This window comes from Xenopus laevis, chromosome 2S (assembly GCF_017654675.1).
Source record: "Xenopus laevis strain J_2021 chromosome 2S, Xenopus_laevis_v10.1, whole genome shotgun sequence".
Lineage (NCBI taxonomy): Eukaryota > Metazoa > Chordata > Amphibia > Anura > Pipidae > Xenopus > Xenopus laevis.
In genome coordinates, this window is record NC_054374.1 from 143,315,813 (window position 1) to 143,332,971 (window position 17,159).

General features: G+C 32.2%; 1 protein-coding gene across 21 annotated transcripts in view; it reads left to right on the plus strand.

Annotated features, from left to right (window-relative positions):
* Positions 1 to 17,159, plus strand: part of postn.S (periostin, osteoblast specific factor S homeolog) — a 54,171-nt gene that overhangs the window by 35,981 nt on the left and 1,031 nt on the right. Inside the window, exons 16-29 of one of the 21 annotated variants that reach the window (XM_018250219.2) lie at positions 206 to 251; positions 1,682 to 1,702; positions 1,882 to 1,974; positions 3,611 to 3,709; positions 8,342 to 8,440; positions 9,519 to 9,614; positions 10,454 to 10,552; positions 11,180 to 11,278; positions 11,437 to 11,535; positions 11,657 to 11,755; positions 12,340 to 12,417; positions 13,920 to 14,000; positions 15,695 to 15,772; positions 15,866 to 15,907. In XM_018250219.2, coding sequence (XP_018105708.1) covers positions 206 to 251; positions 1,682 to 1,702; positions 1,882 to 1,974; positions 3,611 to 3,709; positions 8,342 to 8,440; positions 9,519 to 9,614; positions 10,454 to 10,552; positions 11,180 to 11,278; positions 11,437 to 11,535; positions 11,657 to 11,755; positions 12,340 to 12,417; positions 13,920 to 14,000; positions 15,695 to 15,772; positions 15,866 to 15,907 — 1,129 coding nt within the window. The remainder of the gene's footprint in view (positions 1 to 205; positions 252 to 1,681; positions 1,703 to 1,881; positions 1,975 to 3,610; positions 3,710 to 8,341; positions 8,441 to 9,518; positions 9,615 to 10,453; positions 10,553 to 11,179; positions 11,279 to 11,436; positions 11,536 to 11,656; positions 11,756 to 12,339; positions 12,418 to 13,919; positions 14,001 to 15,694; positions 15,773 to 15,865; positions 15,908 to 17,159) is intronic. The other 20 variants (XM_018250220.2, XM_018250226.2, XM_018250225.2 and 17 more) reach the window with 20 other exon arrangements.

The following is a 17,159-nucleotide window of genomic DNA, read 5'->3' on the forward strand; positions in this document are numbered from 1 at the left end:
TTTTTATTTCTAATCTAATGATATTCTCCAAATAACTAGGAGAATGAAAGGAGGGGCATGTACATACAGTATTTTAATCTCTTTTGATATTATTTACTTACTTTATAGCATTTACATTTGTAGATTTTCCAATATAGTTATTGCTCTTGATATGGTGGATTACTCTTTAGTGATGAAAAGTAATGTATGTCATGCTTTTATCTAGTTTTCTAGGGGAAGCAAATTCAGTGAAATTCCTCTCACTAAATACAGTAAGTAACATTTTCGTAAACAATATGAGATTAGTAGGTTTAGTCAAATAAACCCATACTGAACTGAAAATGAATAATACAGATAACTTTCTAGACATTGTCTTTCTTTGTAAAGTAGCCAATATCCTATACTTGTATTTAGACAAAGAGTCCTTGTTAAACATTACTGAAAATTTCACCCAGAAAATAAAAACTGCAATGTAGATCAATCAAGTATAAACTGAGGATGGAAGTGTTATTAAGCATCAAAAACAGAAAAATACGAAAGGGAGACACCAAATCAAGGAATTTGCACTTCAAGGGAAAAGGGAAAAACACAACTCCAACTAGATAAAAGGATAATGGGTGTAACGGGTAGTTCAAGTCAATGATTTTTTTTAGATATCTTGAATATGTTGACTGGTAAGAAATAGTGTAGGTAATAGTAGACACTAGGTAGGAAGAATAAACATAAAGACTTGGTAGGAAAACAGAGTTCATAAATCAGTAATGAAATAGCCGAGGACTTTTGTGTTGCATTGAAAAAGGGCAAGACAAGACAAGTAAGTGACAGAAAATAACAAGTACATCAACTGGAGGCTTTCACTTGTAAGTGCTATAAACCAAATCAAACAACATGTTAGTACTCCAAAGCACATACAGTAATTTAAACTTGATTTTAAATATAATGAGGAACAGCCCATGAAAGATGCATGGAATTATGAGAAAACAAAGGTGGTTCTGTTAAAAGCAGATGAGTTATCCAGGAGTGAAACTGAAATTTGCATACAATTATATCAGATTATGTCACAATAGAATCCAGTTTATTTTGGAAGTAACCATCATGAAGAATCTGCAATGTTATTATGGAACAGCTGTTTTTCATTTGTGTTAGATCATTCAAAACGATGAGGCTTATTTATTAAAGGTCGGATTTTTGTGGTTTTAGAGATTTTTGAAACCACAACTAAACTCACAAACTCTTAAACTACGATTGTCATTTAATTTATTATATAAAAATATAAAAAGAGAGAACGGAAAAAAAGATGAGCAAATTGTTAAAAAATACCAAAACATCAAAACTCTCTAAAATTTAGATTTTTCCAGGCCAATTTCTAGCAAAGAAAAAATCCAAAAGCCTCTAAAAGTACGAACTGGTTTAAAGTGGTCTAATAGGATCAGTGCAGCTCTTATTGACTTCTGTAGTACCTCAACAACTTTCACTTGGGAAGTTTTGCCTTAGAGGTTTTTGTGGTTTTTACATTTAATAAATCAACTTTTTAGAGCTTTTTGAAATTATAGGAAACCACAAATTCACTGTGGAAAAAAAATATTTGATTGTTTGTAAATGGGCCCCTATATGATTAATGTAACTTTGCAAAGATTGTTAGATGTGAATGCATTTTAAGAAATGGCAAAATTTAATGTATATTTTTTTTTCTTTCCTTTAGTTAAAAGAATCATCATTGGAGGTAAGAGCATAGCTTTCAAAATCCTCATTACCCAAAGCTTCATTTTGTCATAGTATAAAAATTGTAGGCATCAACTTTATATATCTAAAGTAAAATTATGATTTTTCCATTGGTCTCTATAAAACAGAACAAAGTGATATTGTTTATTAAAATTTCTAAATTTTGCTGCTTAATTTCAGAGCCAATTGTTACAACAGTCACAAGGATAATCGAAATAAAGCCAGAAATTAGAGTAGTTGGAGGTGAAACCATTACTAAAGTTATACGTGGAGGTAATTTAATTTTTTTTTATCCCTATTAAAACAGCAACAAAATCACATTGGATATTAAACATACGGTACATATAACAATGCTTATGCATTCCTGCATGTTGTGTGCATTAGCTACTCAGGGCCAAACTTCAGGTAAGCAGAAGACTACTCCCTTTCGTTGCCCCCGACCTGTCAACCCATTCTGCTCTCTTGTCATAATTGGGCAGAGGCTTGCCAGGGGGACCACCCCTTAAGCCAAGCACTGTTGTTTGTCAACAGTGTCAATTTTGTGTTTTAAAACCTTATAAAATAAGTAATACAATAACTCCTAGCTCCCAAGACCAGAGTATTATATAATTTTCCTAATGAAGACCATCTCATCTGAAAATTATATTTACACCACTATCAACAGTTTCCCATCCACATTTAGGGGAAGATCAAAAACAGACCTATTCGACCAAAAAAAACTTCAAATTAATTTCAGTTGGTCTTTTGAATTCAAATTTCGAAGTTTTTTCAATTTGAAATTCGACGCTTGATACATACGCCCCTTAACATCATTCATTACTTCTAATTTGATTCCATTAATCACTCCAAATGTCTCTTACTCCTACAACAGATTTTATATTTTCTTTAAATGATGCATGTGCATTTCTTTCTTCGTGAACTGTATATTCTAAAGATTTATTAGAAAAAATAAAAAATGTATTAGCTATTATAGGAGATGGAAAGTTATAATAACTGATATGTGCCAGTGCCACCCCCAGTGATTATAATTGCTTGCAATATAATCGCCACTACTCCTATTATCTGAAAACTGCACTGGCCTGGGGTACTTCTGTAGATCAGTACATTGCAATCTTCTCAAATTTTTCCTTCTTCACATCAGGTGTACATGAACAGTAGAATGAAAAGGTGTACTTTAAATAAAAATTTGACCTGGGGCTGCTGAGGAATAAATAAGGAATGTAGAAGGAAGTAGAAGAATTACAACATGGTGCTTGTACAAAAGTAACACTTGGCACAAACCAGTGATTTTAAAGGGATCCTGTCTCAGGAAAACATGTTTTTTTTTTCAAAATGCATCAGATAATAGTGCTACCCCAGCAGAATTCTGCACTGAATCCATTTTTCAAAAGAGCCAACAGATTTTTTTTATATTTCATTTTGAAATCTAGCATGGGGCTAGACATGTCAGTTTCCAAGGTGCCCTCAGTCATGTGACTTGTGCTATAATAAGCTTCAGTCACTCTTTACTGCTGTACTGCAAGGTGTAGTGATATCACGCCCCCCCCCCCAGTTTCAATAGAACATGTGAAGGCAACCAAATAACAGCTCCCTGGTAGATATGAATATCACTCAAAGGTATGATACATGTCCCATTGAAACTCCTCCAGCTACATAGGAGAAACAATAGGTTTTCTAAAAGCAGATCCATTGTACAGCTCTGGCTCATTCGGAAAGAACATGACCAGGCACATTGACCTGAGATGGCTGCCTACACACCAATATTATAGTTAAAAAATAAAGGAATACAATTTTATATGGTAGAGTGAATTATTTATAATATAATTTAGAAAAACAAACTACACTATAAAAATCACGGCAGAATCCCTTATCTTTCCTTGTTTTTATTAAATTTTTTTGAATTTACCAGATCCCTCGATTACTAAGATCACTAAAGTGATCGAAGGTGAGCCTGAATTTAAACTGATAAAGGAAGGAGAAACACGTGTAACAAAAGTGATCCAAGGAGGTAAAGTAACTAGCAGACAATTTTGTGCTGAACCCATTAAATACTCTGATTCATATTTATGTCACATTGATTGAAAAAAATTGAATTGCTATTTATTAACGCAACTCTTTAAAGGAGCACCCCCATATGCAATAAAAACCAATACGTTTGCCCAGGAGCAGTAACCCATAGCAACCTATAGGATCTTTGCTTTTGAACAGATGACCAGTGATTTCTACCTTCTGATTGGTTGCTATGGGTTACTGCTCCTGGGCAAACTTAGTGCCTTTTATTACATCACCTCTTGTATGTGTTCTAAATGAAACCTAACCAAGAGATCATTTATATCCTTAAATGTGACCTATCAAATAATATTATGAAATTGGTAAAGACATGTCTAATATTACCTTTTTACATGTTTTACCTTGATCCACCATTTTGTTATGTATTGTGTGTCTTTTACTGAACAAGAAGAAGAAGTGTTGGAGTAGTAGACTCCCTGTCTTTTCATTGACCAATGACACCTAGCATGCATATGTACCCTTTACAGAGCCTCATATAAGCCATATGGTCATTAAAATAGTAGAGTTTCATTATAACATTATCCAGGCTACATATTATAGGAAAAGTATCGTTTTCATACATATGTAGTGTTTTACATATACTGTAGGTGGTAGGTACTTTAGTTTTTGTAATTTTGTTTTACAAAAACAACAACCAATCCCGGGAGAAAAGGCCAACAAACAACATAGAGACTCAAACAAAGGTATCTATTTTAACATCAGAGTATTTTCATATAAGAATATAGAAAAATTGTTTTTATTGGAGTAAAGTGGAAGTGTGGGTAAAAATTTGCCAGCTCCACAATGATTTATTTCAACATTTTCTTTAGACATGACTATACTAGTTATAAAAAAATATTCCACAAGTAAAATACTTCCCATTGCAGTATACAGTATTATGGTAGAAACCACACAAGCAGTTTAGACTATTTTTTTTCTAATGAAAGCTTACAGCTTCTATGGTATTTGAGCACACTATATCTGAACCAGAAAAAGTGTCAGAAGAACAAGACATTCTATTTCCCAAAAAATCCAGTCCAAGCCTGGCATGGCTAAAATGTCACATGCTACTTCTACTTTTTTAATATCTTTGTTCATTTGAACAAATTTGGTTTTGAATTTGGTTAGATGTTTAATACACAATATATATACCAAATACTAGTTCTTCAGCATTGTTTCGGAGTTGTTCTTAAAAGTGTGTGTAAGTTCAGTTTGGAGGCACTTTATCTCTACTATTCTACTATGGGCCCATCTTAGAGAGCCAGTCATATTTCCTTCCATTTATATGCTTTATATGTGCATACGTGAGGTGCAAGAGAAACTGGCTTTTGCAGACTGTGAGATCTTGCTCATAACATGCAAAAAATGTATTTCATTCCACAAGGCACTATCCCAATTAAATGATTGTAAACCAGTTGTGTACCAGAAGCCATCCCTTCAGACTAGAAGAAAAGAACTTTCATTTGAAGCAGCATAGGTGGTTCTTCACTGTAAGAGCAGTGAGGTTGTGGAATGTACTGCCAGATGTTGTTGTGATGGCTGATTCTGTTAATGCTTTTGGATTGGATGATTTTTTGGACAAGCATAATATCCAAGGCAATTGTGATGCTAAAATCTATATGTATGTGAGTGTATAAAAGGGTCAGTGTCAGTGTGTGTGGATGTATGAATGCTGGATTTCATTTGGAGTGGTTGAACTTGATGGACGTTGATCTTTTTTCAACCCAATTTAACTATGTAATTTTAAGGAACCCAACAAATTACTCAAAATTAACAGAATGCAAAAATAAAAATAAAATATTTTCAGTCAGTTTCTGTTCATTCCATTGGCATTTTTAGAGGCATATTTGTCATCAAATAGTGAAAGTTAGAGTTCAATAAATCCTTTAGGCCTCAAAATATGTATGTATATTGCAATGCATTTCACTGCATTTTCATGCTCTTAATTCTGAAAAATCCATCCTGGCTTCATTATAATCTAAAAAGGAACTAGATTTTTCTTAAAAATTGCTATGGTTAACATCTTAATCCCTTTTTCTATTTTTAATTTTAAAAGTTTTACCCTGTGACATACTATTGAATATATCAATATATGGAGGCACCTGGCACTGCCCTCTTAGTATGAGCCAATACATATCAACACCTTTTGCTTCTGCTACGGATCCTTCTAACACATGTTTATCAACTAGTAACTTTATGAATTTGAGGAAGCAGCTATGCAGATTGGTTGGACACTAAAGTGACAATCATCTCCAAAAACCTAATAGATATGTTTCAAAGTTGTAAATTTAATGTAATTATATGCTGGAAAAAGCTTGTGGAGGCAGAGCAATATCACAAAAATCTATAACATGTCAATAAATAATTATACATCCTAACTATTACATTAAACTGTTTTATTATATTGGCTTTGTATTTCATTCACTTAATAATTCAGGAATAAAAGCAAATACTTGAATTTCCTAAAACGAATAAACGTTTTTAAAAAGCCATAAGATACAAATTGTTTTGCAGTAATTGTTGCAGAGATAATCAAATAATGGGGTTTATGTAATAAGAGGCCTACTTTTGCCCAGGTATAGTAACCCATAGCAACCAATCACCAGGTAGCATTTACTGGTCACATCTTATTGGTTGCTTTGGATAACTGCTCCTGGGCAAACATAGTGCCTTTTATTACATATGGGGGAAAATGTTTATAAAAAGATTTTTAAACTTACATAATAATGAATTAATATGGTGTTAACAATTAAACTATTTTATCAAGTTCTTCTAACCTTTTTACCCTTTAAACTCAAATTTTATCAGAACCTACAATAACTAAAAAGTTTACTAGAGTGGTTGAAGGGGAACAAGATTTGAAACTGATAAAGGAAGGTGAAACTCGAGTGACTAAAGTCATACAAGGAGGTTAAGTTATTTAGAATGTGGTTTTGATTTTGATTTATTTTGAAAAGTTAGTACTATGTATTTTTAAAAGACGTTTTTATGATCTTCACATACTTTATACTAAAGGTATACAAAAATACAAATAAAAAGATAAAACGTTAATAAACAGTTTATAAAATATATTAAACAAATCACACTATTTGAAACAGACTATTATTTTTTTTTATTTATCATAACAACAAACTGTTAAAAGTAAAAAATACTAACATGACCTACACATCGTCACTTTTTGTTATCAATTTAAACTCATCAGAACCAATAACAAGAATCACTAAAGTGATTGAAGGGAAACCAGTTTTTCAACTGATAAAGGAAGGTGAAACTCAAGTAACTAAAGTAATACATGGGAGTAAATCACTTCTTCTGGTACTACAATTTTTAATATGTTGCCTTAAGCATAGTATTAAAGTGGACCTGTCACCTAGACATAAAAAGCTGTATAATAAAAGTCCTTTTCAAATTAAACATGATCTCCAAATTCTTTTATTATTAAAGCATTCATAGTCAATGAGTAAACTCATTTAAAAATCTCAGCTGTCAACCAAATATTGCCTGCCCCTCCTCTATGCCTTGGGCAATTACTTTCACTTTACATTCAGCACTTCCTAGATGTCACTGCTCTCTCCACATTCCCCCAGGTCTCTTAATCATTTAATTGTGTAGCCAGTGCATGGGGATGGACATCAGGTCCCCCATTCTGGTGCAAAAACAAGATTCTGAGATGATGCAAGGCTTGTCTTAATACCAGTGTCCACAAAATGGCTCCTGCCTGCTTGCTATAATTCTGAATTCCCAGACTGAAGGAAACAAGATTCAAATAATTTATATAGTGTAATTAAAGTTCATTTTGCTTGGCTAACATGATAAAATAGGATTAGGAATATTTGTTTTGGGTGACTGGTCCCCTTTAACAAAGATGCAAAATGTTATTAATCAAGGTATAATGCCTTAAATGTTTTCCTAAATTTAAATCCAACACTATTTTGACAAGAAACAATCTAGAAAATTATCTTATAATCCTTTTTATCTCACCTACCAGAAAGTTTCTGGTTCTCACAATTATTATACTATTTGTTCCTTTTAACATTTTAAAGGAGAAGGAAAGGTTAAAATTAAGTAAGTCTATATAAATATACCAGTAAACCCTCAAAGTAATGCTGCTCTGAGTCCTCTGTCAAAAGAAACACAGCATTTCTTTCCTTCTATTGTGTATACATGGACTTCTGTATCAGACTTCCTGTTTTCAGCATAAACCTCCAGGACAGGGCTTGAGCATGCTCAGTTTGCTCCTCTCCCGCTTCCTTTCCCCCCTCCCTGCTGTAATCTGAGCCCAGAGCTATGAGTGAGCAGGGAGAGACAGGCAGGAAGTGATGTCACACCAAGCCAATATGGCAGCTGCTATCCTAAACAAACAGAGAGCTTCTAGAGCTGTTTACTCAGGTATGGTAAAGCATTCTGCAGAATAAATATAGTGTTATAGCTTGCACTATTGTGGCTAATTTATTGGCAGTAAACTGTCTCTGTAGCTTTCCTTCTCCTTTAAAGTTGGCAAAAGCATTTAATAAGATGCAAACACATGCTATGTTCATGTCCCCTACCTGTAAAAATTGGTATTGATGTTTTATTTTTTTTAATTTATCAGAACCCACAATAACTAAGATTACTAGAGTGATTGAAGGGGAACCAGATTTTAAATTGATAAAGGAAGGCGAAACTCGAGTTACTAAAGTAATACAAGGAGGTAAAACTATTTCTAATGGCACTTTCATACATCTGAATGTTAAAGATAAACTTTGTTGTTTAGTTATTTGCAATAAATTGTAATACACTAATACTTTATAAAAAGTTTATAAACAGTATATAAAATATATTAAACAAAATTCAACATTGCTTTGATAAGTCACACTTTTTGACATAGAACTATTTATTCTATTATCACATAATCTGATAGAAAGCAAATTATGTTTACAGATCATTCACCTTATCACTTTGGGCCACATTTATTAAGGTTCGAATAGTACATTTGAATTTTAATTAGAATTTTCAAAAAAAAATTGGTGTCAAAATTCACACATTCTAATTTTAATCCCCCTGTTCCAATGTAAATTTGAATGTGAGATTTATCACAACTCGACCATGGAAACATAATGTAATTATTCAACACCTAAAATCTGTCGAGTTCATGTACAAGTCAATGTTTTTCAGAGTTTTAAGCCTTTTGGAGATGTTAATAGCCTTTCTGACATTCAAGTTTTTTTTTGGGGAGAAAAACTTGATTCGTACGAATCAAATATGATTCGAATTTTTGGGTCGGAACCATTTGATCGAATATTAGTCATTTTAATTTTTTCTTAAATAACTTCCCAGTCAAAGTGTGAGTATATTCGAATTAAAAAAAATTCACATGAATTTGAAATTCGACCTTTGATAAATGGCGCTCCCCACGATTTTAAATTTGTCAAAACCTACATTAACTAGGATCACTAAGGTGATTGAAGGGGAACCAGATTTACATCTGGTAAAAGAAGGCAAAACTCGAGTCAATAAAGTAATACAAGGAGGTAAAGTAATTTTTTCTGTTACTACAAAATCTAATATGTTGTCTAAAATAAAGATATACAAAAGTGCACATAAAGCACTGTAAAAAGTTGATAAACTGTGTATAAATGATATTAAACAAAGTTCAACCTTTCTTTAACAAGTGACACTATTTGAAATAGAACTTTACTTTTTATTATCACAATGATGAAACCATTAAAAAGCAAAACATACTTACATGACCTTCATCTCATCAATAATTATCACTTTAAACTCATCAGAACCAATAACTAGGATCACCAAAATGATTGAAGGAGAACCAGATTTTCGCCTGGTAAAGGAAGGCGAAACTCGAGTCACTAAAGTAATACAAGGAGGTAAAGTAATTTCTTCTGGAATTTAATTTTTTAAACTCGAGTGACTAAAGTAATACATGGAGGTAAAATAATTTCTTCTGGTACTTCAGATTTTTTAATTTGCTGCCTGAAATATAATATAACGAAGCTATAAATGTATATAATATTTTTCTTATTGAAATGTAAGATTTGCTTTGAAAAGAAAATTCAATCTAGAAAATGCTTTCATAATCCATTTTTCTTTACCCACTTGATAAAAGGTCTCTGGTTCTTTTAGCAACTAAAGACTTAGGGGCCCATTCACCAAGCTCGAGTGAAGGATTCACACACCCTCGATATTCGACCCTTGATGAATTTGCCCCTTAATTTAACATTTCAATGTTAAATCATTGTAAAATGGAAAATTCTAAAGGGCTTATTTATCAATGTTCAAATTCAAATTTGCTCCTCAATTGGATTTTTTTTTAGCTAAAACTTACAAATTTGTTAAACTCACAAATTAAACTTGAATGTTAGAGATTTATTGAGCACCAAAAACTCTAATTTAAAAATTTGGTTTCTAAAAGCTTCTAAGTTCATGTTAAAGTTAAAGGGTGTTGTTTATGTGATTTACATTTTTTTTTTAAAATATTTGTACACCCATTGAAATTGATGAGAAGAAATCAAATTAGATGTAATTGAGTTTGATTTCTGTTTTTGATCATGTTTTTTACATATAATTTTTTTATAAATAAGCAAACTTTTGAGTTTATTCTAAAATTCATATATATGAATTCTGAAAAATAAAAATAAATCTTACCTTAAGTGTACTTACTTACTTACTTACTTAACCATACCTGTTAATGTTTTTTATGAATTAGAACCCACAATAACTAAGATTACCAGAGTGATTGAAGGAGAACCAGATTTTAAATTGATAAAGGAAGGTGAAACTCGAGTTACTAAAGTAATACAAGGAGGTAAATCTTTTTCTAATGGCACTATCATAAATCTTTTTTTTAAAGATCAACTCTACTAAATATGTGTATAAAATATATAACATAAAGGAACCTTAACACCAAAAACAGAAAGTATATCAAAGTAATTAAGATATAATTTACTGTTGCTCTGCACTGGTAAAACTGGTCTGTTAATTTAAGAAACTCAACTATAGTTTATATAAACAAGCTGCTATGTAGCCATGGGGGCAGCCATTCAAAGCTGAAAAAGGAGAAAAGGCACAGGATACACAACAGATAACAGATACGCTCTATATTATACAATCGGATTAATGCTTATCTATTGTGTCTCCTGAAACTGAATGGTTGCCCCCATGGCTACACAGCAGCTTGTTTATATAAACTATAGTTCAGTTTCTGAAGCAAATATGCCAGTTTTACCAGTGCAGGGCAACAGTAAATTATATTTTCAATCCTTTAAAACACTTTAATTTTAAATGGTACTGTTACTTTAAAACTCAACATGGCTTTAACAAGTTGCCAGATTTGATAAGACTATAACATAATAATGATAACAATTATACAAAGCAAAATATGCTTACAGGTCCTTCACCTCATCACTTTTTGTTATTAATTTAAATTTATCAGAACCTACATTAACTAGGATCACAAAAGTGATTGAAGGGGAACCAGATTTTCGCCTGGTAAAGGAAGGCGAAACTCGAGTCACTAAAGTAATACAAGGAGGTAAAGTAATTTCTTCTGGAATTTAATTTTTTAATATGCTGTCTAAAATATAGTTTTGCAAAGCTGTAAAATGTTACTAAACTTTATATAATATGTATTGATCATTGCTAAATTAGATATATCACACCTATTAATTTGTCTTGCCTTTAATTCATCAGAACCCACAATAACTAAGATTACTAGAGTGATTGAAGGGGAACCAGATTTTAAACTGATAAAGGAAGGCGAAACTCGAGTCACTAAAGTAATACAAGGAGGTAAAACCAATTCTAAAGGCACTTTAGAAAGTCTTTATTTTAAAAACAAACTCTCCTAAATGCCCTTTACTTCACAGATGTATCATGCTTATTCAAATGCCTTTTTTCTTTAATTTATTAGAACCCATAATAACTAAGCTCACTAGAGTGGTTGAAGGGGAACCAGATTTTAGACTGATTAAGGAAGGAGAAACTCGTGTGACTAAAGTAATACAAGGAGGTAAAGTAATATTTGGTAAAGCTTTCATAATTCTTATTTTAAACTTTCCTGAATATTGCATTTAATATATGCTGTAGGTATATAACAAGTGCTTATTATGAAGTTGTAAAAAGTTTTTAAACAGTGCATAACATATAAATAGAAAAACAAATAGTTTTGAGGAATATAACCACACAAAATATATGACTTCAGAATGCATCAAAACTAAAGTTATTTAATTTGTTTTAAATTCATATACATTATGGAAATATACAATTCTCAGAATTATTTTACATAATCCAGGGCTAAACTTTCGAGTCAATTTCTTGCCTATTAATAAAGTGGTATTTTTGCATCCACTTTGTAGAACCAATAATGAAACCTTTGCAAAAGTCATTAATAGTTTCCTGAAGGATTAACAGAAGGTGGAATGAAAAAAGAGAGACTACTTCAAGGTGCCTAATAAATATACTGGTATTTTGTTTCAGAGCCGCTATGGAAGAAGATAAACAGCGTACTTAGTATTTTGTTAAATTTCTATGTACTGCAAAAGCAAAGCTTGTTTGGTTACAACTTTGATAATCTTACATTCTATAACTTCACAGGTCCCGAAATAACATATACTCGTGTATCTGGTGGTTCAGAAACAGATGAAGAAATGCTCAAAAAGTTGCTTGAGGGAGGTTAGTATTTTTTAAAATAATAATTACTGAATGATCTGATTTCTGAGCTGCCATATAATTACAATCTGAATTAAGTATTAATCACCCTTGTATTATGATTTTATTCTCTAAATACAGTATATGGTAAATCAGTTTCAAAGCTTAGGTAACTGACAGCAGCCTAGAGCATGTGCTAGGAATCAGCAGAAAAGAAGATTGGGAGCTGCTGGGGCATCTCTGGATGTACAGATCTTTCCTGATGATGGGCTAACATCACCTTTTGCTGCATTTCTAGCCAATGGTACATCAAAACATTTTTAGAATGACAGCATTTTCTAAACAAGAGATAAAGAAAACATTACAATTGGGTTTCCATAGCTCATATGAAGATTTGTTTATACATTTTATGACTGGAGCCGAATCCATCATCAAGCCCAATACCCTATTGAAAGAGGAACATTTACTTGGAGGAATTAGTCTTGGTGACCACTCTATCTATCTATCTATCTATCTATCTATCTATCTATCTATCTATCTATCTATCTATCTATCTGTCTATCCATCATCTATCTATATATCTATCTAGCTGGCTAGCTAGCTAGGTAGCTATATTATTTAACCACTTAATGCCCTCGTATATAAGTTTCAAAAGGTAATTTGCAATCTGCCACAAAAAAGACTCTTTTGGAAACTTTATGGCCAGATCATTATGAATTTAAGACTACATTTTGCAACCGATACAAAAAAGATTTGAAGGGGTATGAATAATTACTTTCAGAGTTCTTACCTAGACTGATTTACATTTGTAACTCTGGAAATGATTCCCCTAATGAGAGTGAGATGCTGATTCTGTAATCTGAACTTTTATCTAATTTGCAAAATAATTAAGAGCATATTCCTCTGTCAGTCATTACCATTTGTTTTTCCTGCAATAGTGATGGACAAATCTGACCCGTTTCGCCAACTATTTGCGAAACTTCACAGAATTCACGGAAATGCATCGAAATATGGGCAACAAAATGTATTTGACGCGTGACAAATTTCGAGAAAGATTTTTGACACATGACAAATTTTTTCACCAATTGGAGACTATGGGCATCATTTTCACAGTGAAACTTGCCAACTAATTTTGCTCATCACTACCTATAAACATTTAATACTGTGTGCACAAAATGATGTGCAGATTTATATATAGTATATACTCTATATCATATTCATGGTAGAGAAGTATCATATAGTATCATTTATATAGCTGCTGGCAAAACCTATATGCAGTGTCAAGAATTACAGCTTTCATTTAAAAAATCAATACAAAACATGTTGCTGTTGACTGAAATGGTGATCGCTCAAAACAAATCTGAATTGTCTTTTAAAAATGTCTAAATATTTGTTTTTTTAAAAATTCTCAAAATTTTACTATTGGAGGGTTGCTGTTAAACTTTTCATAAAATAAATTATCTACTACAAAACTTCAAACAATGTCAATATCTGAAAATTGATGACATAAACATGTATCCTGTCAGAGGTCACCAGGGTAACCAAGTTCATTGAAGGAGATTCACAGATTCTCGAGGATGATGAACTGAAAATGCTTCTCCAGGGAGGTTAGTGGGATGTTAGCATTTTTGTAGAGGATCCTGGTGATGGAATTTAGTGTAATATATTTTTTAAGACAATTTTTTTAATAATGAAAAGGGATCTAATCAAGTAACTTTATATTTTGCACACCTCTAATTCATTTTAAAAAAAATTCTAACACTATTTGTGGCACAATGGATATTTTGAACTATGCAATGTTTCTTTAAAATGTATAATTTTATATAAAATTTATAATTTTTCTCAAGTTTTATAAATATTCATTTCCCCTCTAACCACTAAAAGCATGTGAATGTCAGCACAGTTAGTTTACAAATACAGCTCTACATTAATTTATGTAACCTTTACATAAACTGTAACTATATAATTTAACTCTGGATTATACAATGTTATATATTTTTATATTTAAAAAAAAGCTTAATCAAGGTATGGCAAGATGTAAATAGAAACCAGTTACACTGAACATAAGTCTAATTTAATTTAATAAATAATATATTTAAAATGTAATTTTCTTTTTTGTTGAATGATGAAAGGGACATTTTTTATGCACATGATACCATCCCCTGGACTCTGTAGAATAAGGGGCAGATTTATAAAAGGTCTAGGTGAATTTTCCAATGAAAAAAATTAAAATTTTGAGCTTTTTTTGTATACTTTAAATAGTCCAAATTTGAATGTGAAAAAAATTTAAAGATTTGAATATCTAAATTTATCATGTACTGTCTCTTTAAAAATTCAACATCGACCATTCACTATCTAAAACCTGCCGATTTGCTGTTTTAGCCTATGGGGGACCTCCTAAAACCTACTTGGAGTCAATTGTTGAAAAAATCGAAGTTCTTTTGGGAAAAACGTTGAATCTAATTCGATCGAATGCGATATTCCTTCGATTTGTAGAATTCGAATTTGCCCGAATAAGGACCTATTCGATCGAAAACTAACCTATTCGACCAAAAAAAACTTTGACTCAATTTCGGTTGGTCTTTTTGAATTTTGAAGTTTTTTCAATTCGAAATTCGACCATTGATAAATATGCCCCTCAATGTCATGAAGAGTTTATTTCAACGGTAGAGTGTTCTGTTTCTCCATGCCTCTTCAGATGCAAGGGGAGGAATAGAGTTCAAAAGTGCTCTATTACCACTGTTTCATAGAAAAATAAACTGGCTATAATGTATAAAAAAAATTACAATGTAAAAAGATATGTACACTGGCCTTCGGAACAAAAAAGATCTACACGTGAAGGAGCACAAAACAGTACATGGCATGTCACTGTGTTTGTAATCTACTGAGTGTGAATTAGATGGAGTATATCGTAGATTGTAGGAATGCTCACTGATTGCACTTGCATGCTATACTCTTTTAAGCCTGAACATGTGGGTGGTGGTTATTCTTAAATATCTAACACACTGTATGACAAAGTACCTTCAAAGATTGTGAGTATTTGGAGATCTGTGGACTATTCCATTTGGTTTGTGACAAACAGTAAGAAAAGGATTTGTTGGACAGTAAATACATTTGTTTCATGACTATAAAATGTAAGATCATTCCTGTGAATGAATAAATATTAGTATCTGCAATGATACTTCATGGAATGAGATAACTCTTACATTTTGGAAATATGAAATATATTTATTTCATATTTTAATATATCTTGTTACCTTACTTAGTGAGCATCTTTTCAAAATCAACATTTGTATTCCAGGTACCCAAATCTCCAAAGTTACCACAGTACATGAAAGCGAAATGCCAGAAAATGTGCAAATATCAAAGATTATCAAAGGTTAATCTTATACTTCAGTTACTAACTGCATGTACAAACATATTGCAAATGTCTCTTTTCAATAGTCATACCCACTTTATGTAATTTTTTTAGAACCCCAGGTTAAAAAAGTACAGACTGGCCGAAGAACACAAGGTATGCCTGAAATGTATAACATAGTATGTTGTTACTATGCTACTGTATATACATGATACTCTAGCTAGAACTCCATTTCAAGATCTGTCTGCTTGGATATCAAACAGACATAATTCCAGTAAGATTACTATACTAAGACTACTATAAATAGTAGTATATGTGAAGCCATGTTGGGGCTGAACCAGAAGTGTCATCAAAAAGTGTTGTAGGTAGCGATCCTCTTCCAGCTTCCTCTTTCTTCTTGCAGCTCTGCATGCGCATTAGAGTGAAAAGCCAAACTTTAAATTAAAAGTCGGCTATTTCATTCTACTGCGCATGCGTCTGCCCCAGGAAATTTGAAGAAAGAAGTAGCTGGAAGAGGATCGCTCTGTGGTGCTCGCTGGAATAACCCTGGGCCGGTGCAGTTTTCTGCTGATAAGAGCACTGCCCCGGCGTTTCAGGTAAGTAAATACAATCACTTGGGGGTGGCTAACATTTGGCATCCCCAAGTGGAAGATGACTTTCCTTCTCCTTTAAAGAGATTTAATTAATTATACTTGCACTTAATGAGAGTAACAAGCCCTTTATTTTCATGGCAATCTATATTAAAATTGTCAGTCATTACTAAATAAAATGAAAAAGAAGGGCAACAAATGTATCTACAGTATCAGCAATTAAATCTCTTTAACCTACATTGGCTTGCCTGTTCTTTCTATGATAAAGTTGTTGCTTTTTAAGAGCTTTTGCAAAGCTAAATGAAATGCAAGTACATATTCACTCAATCATATCCTCAACCTGGCAGGATGAAATGGAACACTGGACAGAGTAGGTGGCTAAGATTTTTCCAGTTATTCATAATTTTTTTTGTTATGGTACAGTATGTTCAGCTTCATTTTTGCTAACTCAGAACAAACTCAAGTTCCATAACTGAGAGCCAAGAGCATATGTGGTTTCCCTGTTCAACACTGTAACAGGAGAGCAACTCATAAGGAAATATACTAGATATACATGTGCTACTGTTATTATGCTTAAGCTGATTCACTCAAAAGCAAAAGGTGGAGAAATTATGGTGATTACTCTCAGGAATAAAAGAAAAAATTGTCTAATGCAATGCATTTCTGGAATAATCATTGTCAGTATGAATTTGGCAGTTTATATTTTTAAATAAAAAAAAATATTGACAATAGTACCTTTCTTTGAGTAAAGTATATTTTTTATCAATACATAGTAAAGAATAATTATATAACTTTGGTCTGTCCTCTGCAGATCAGTT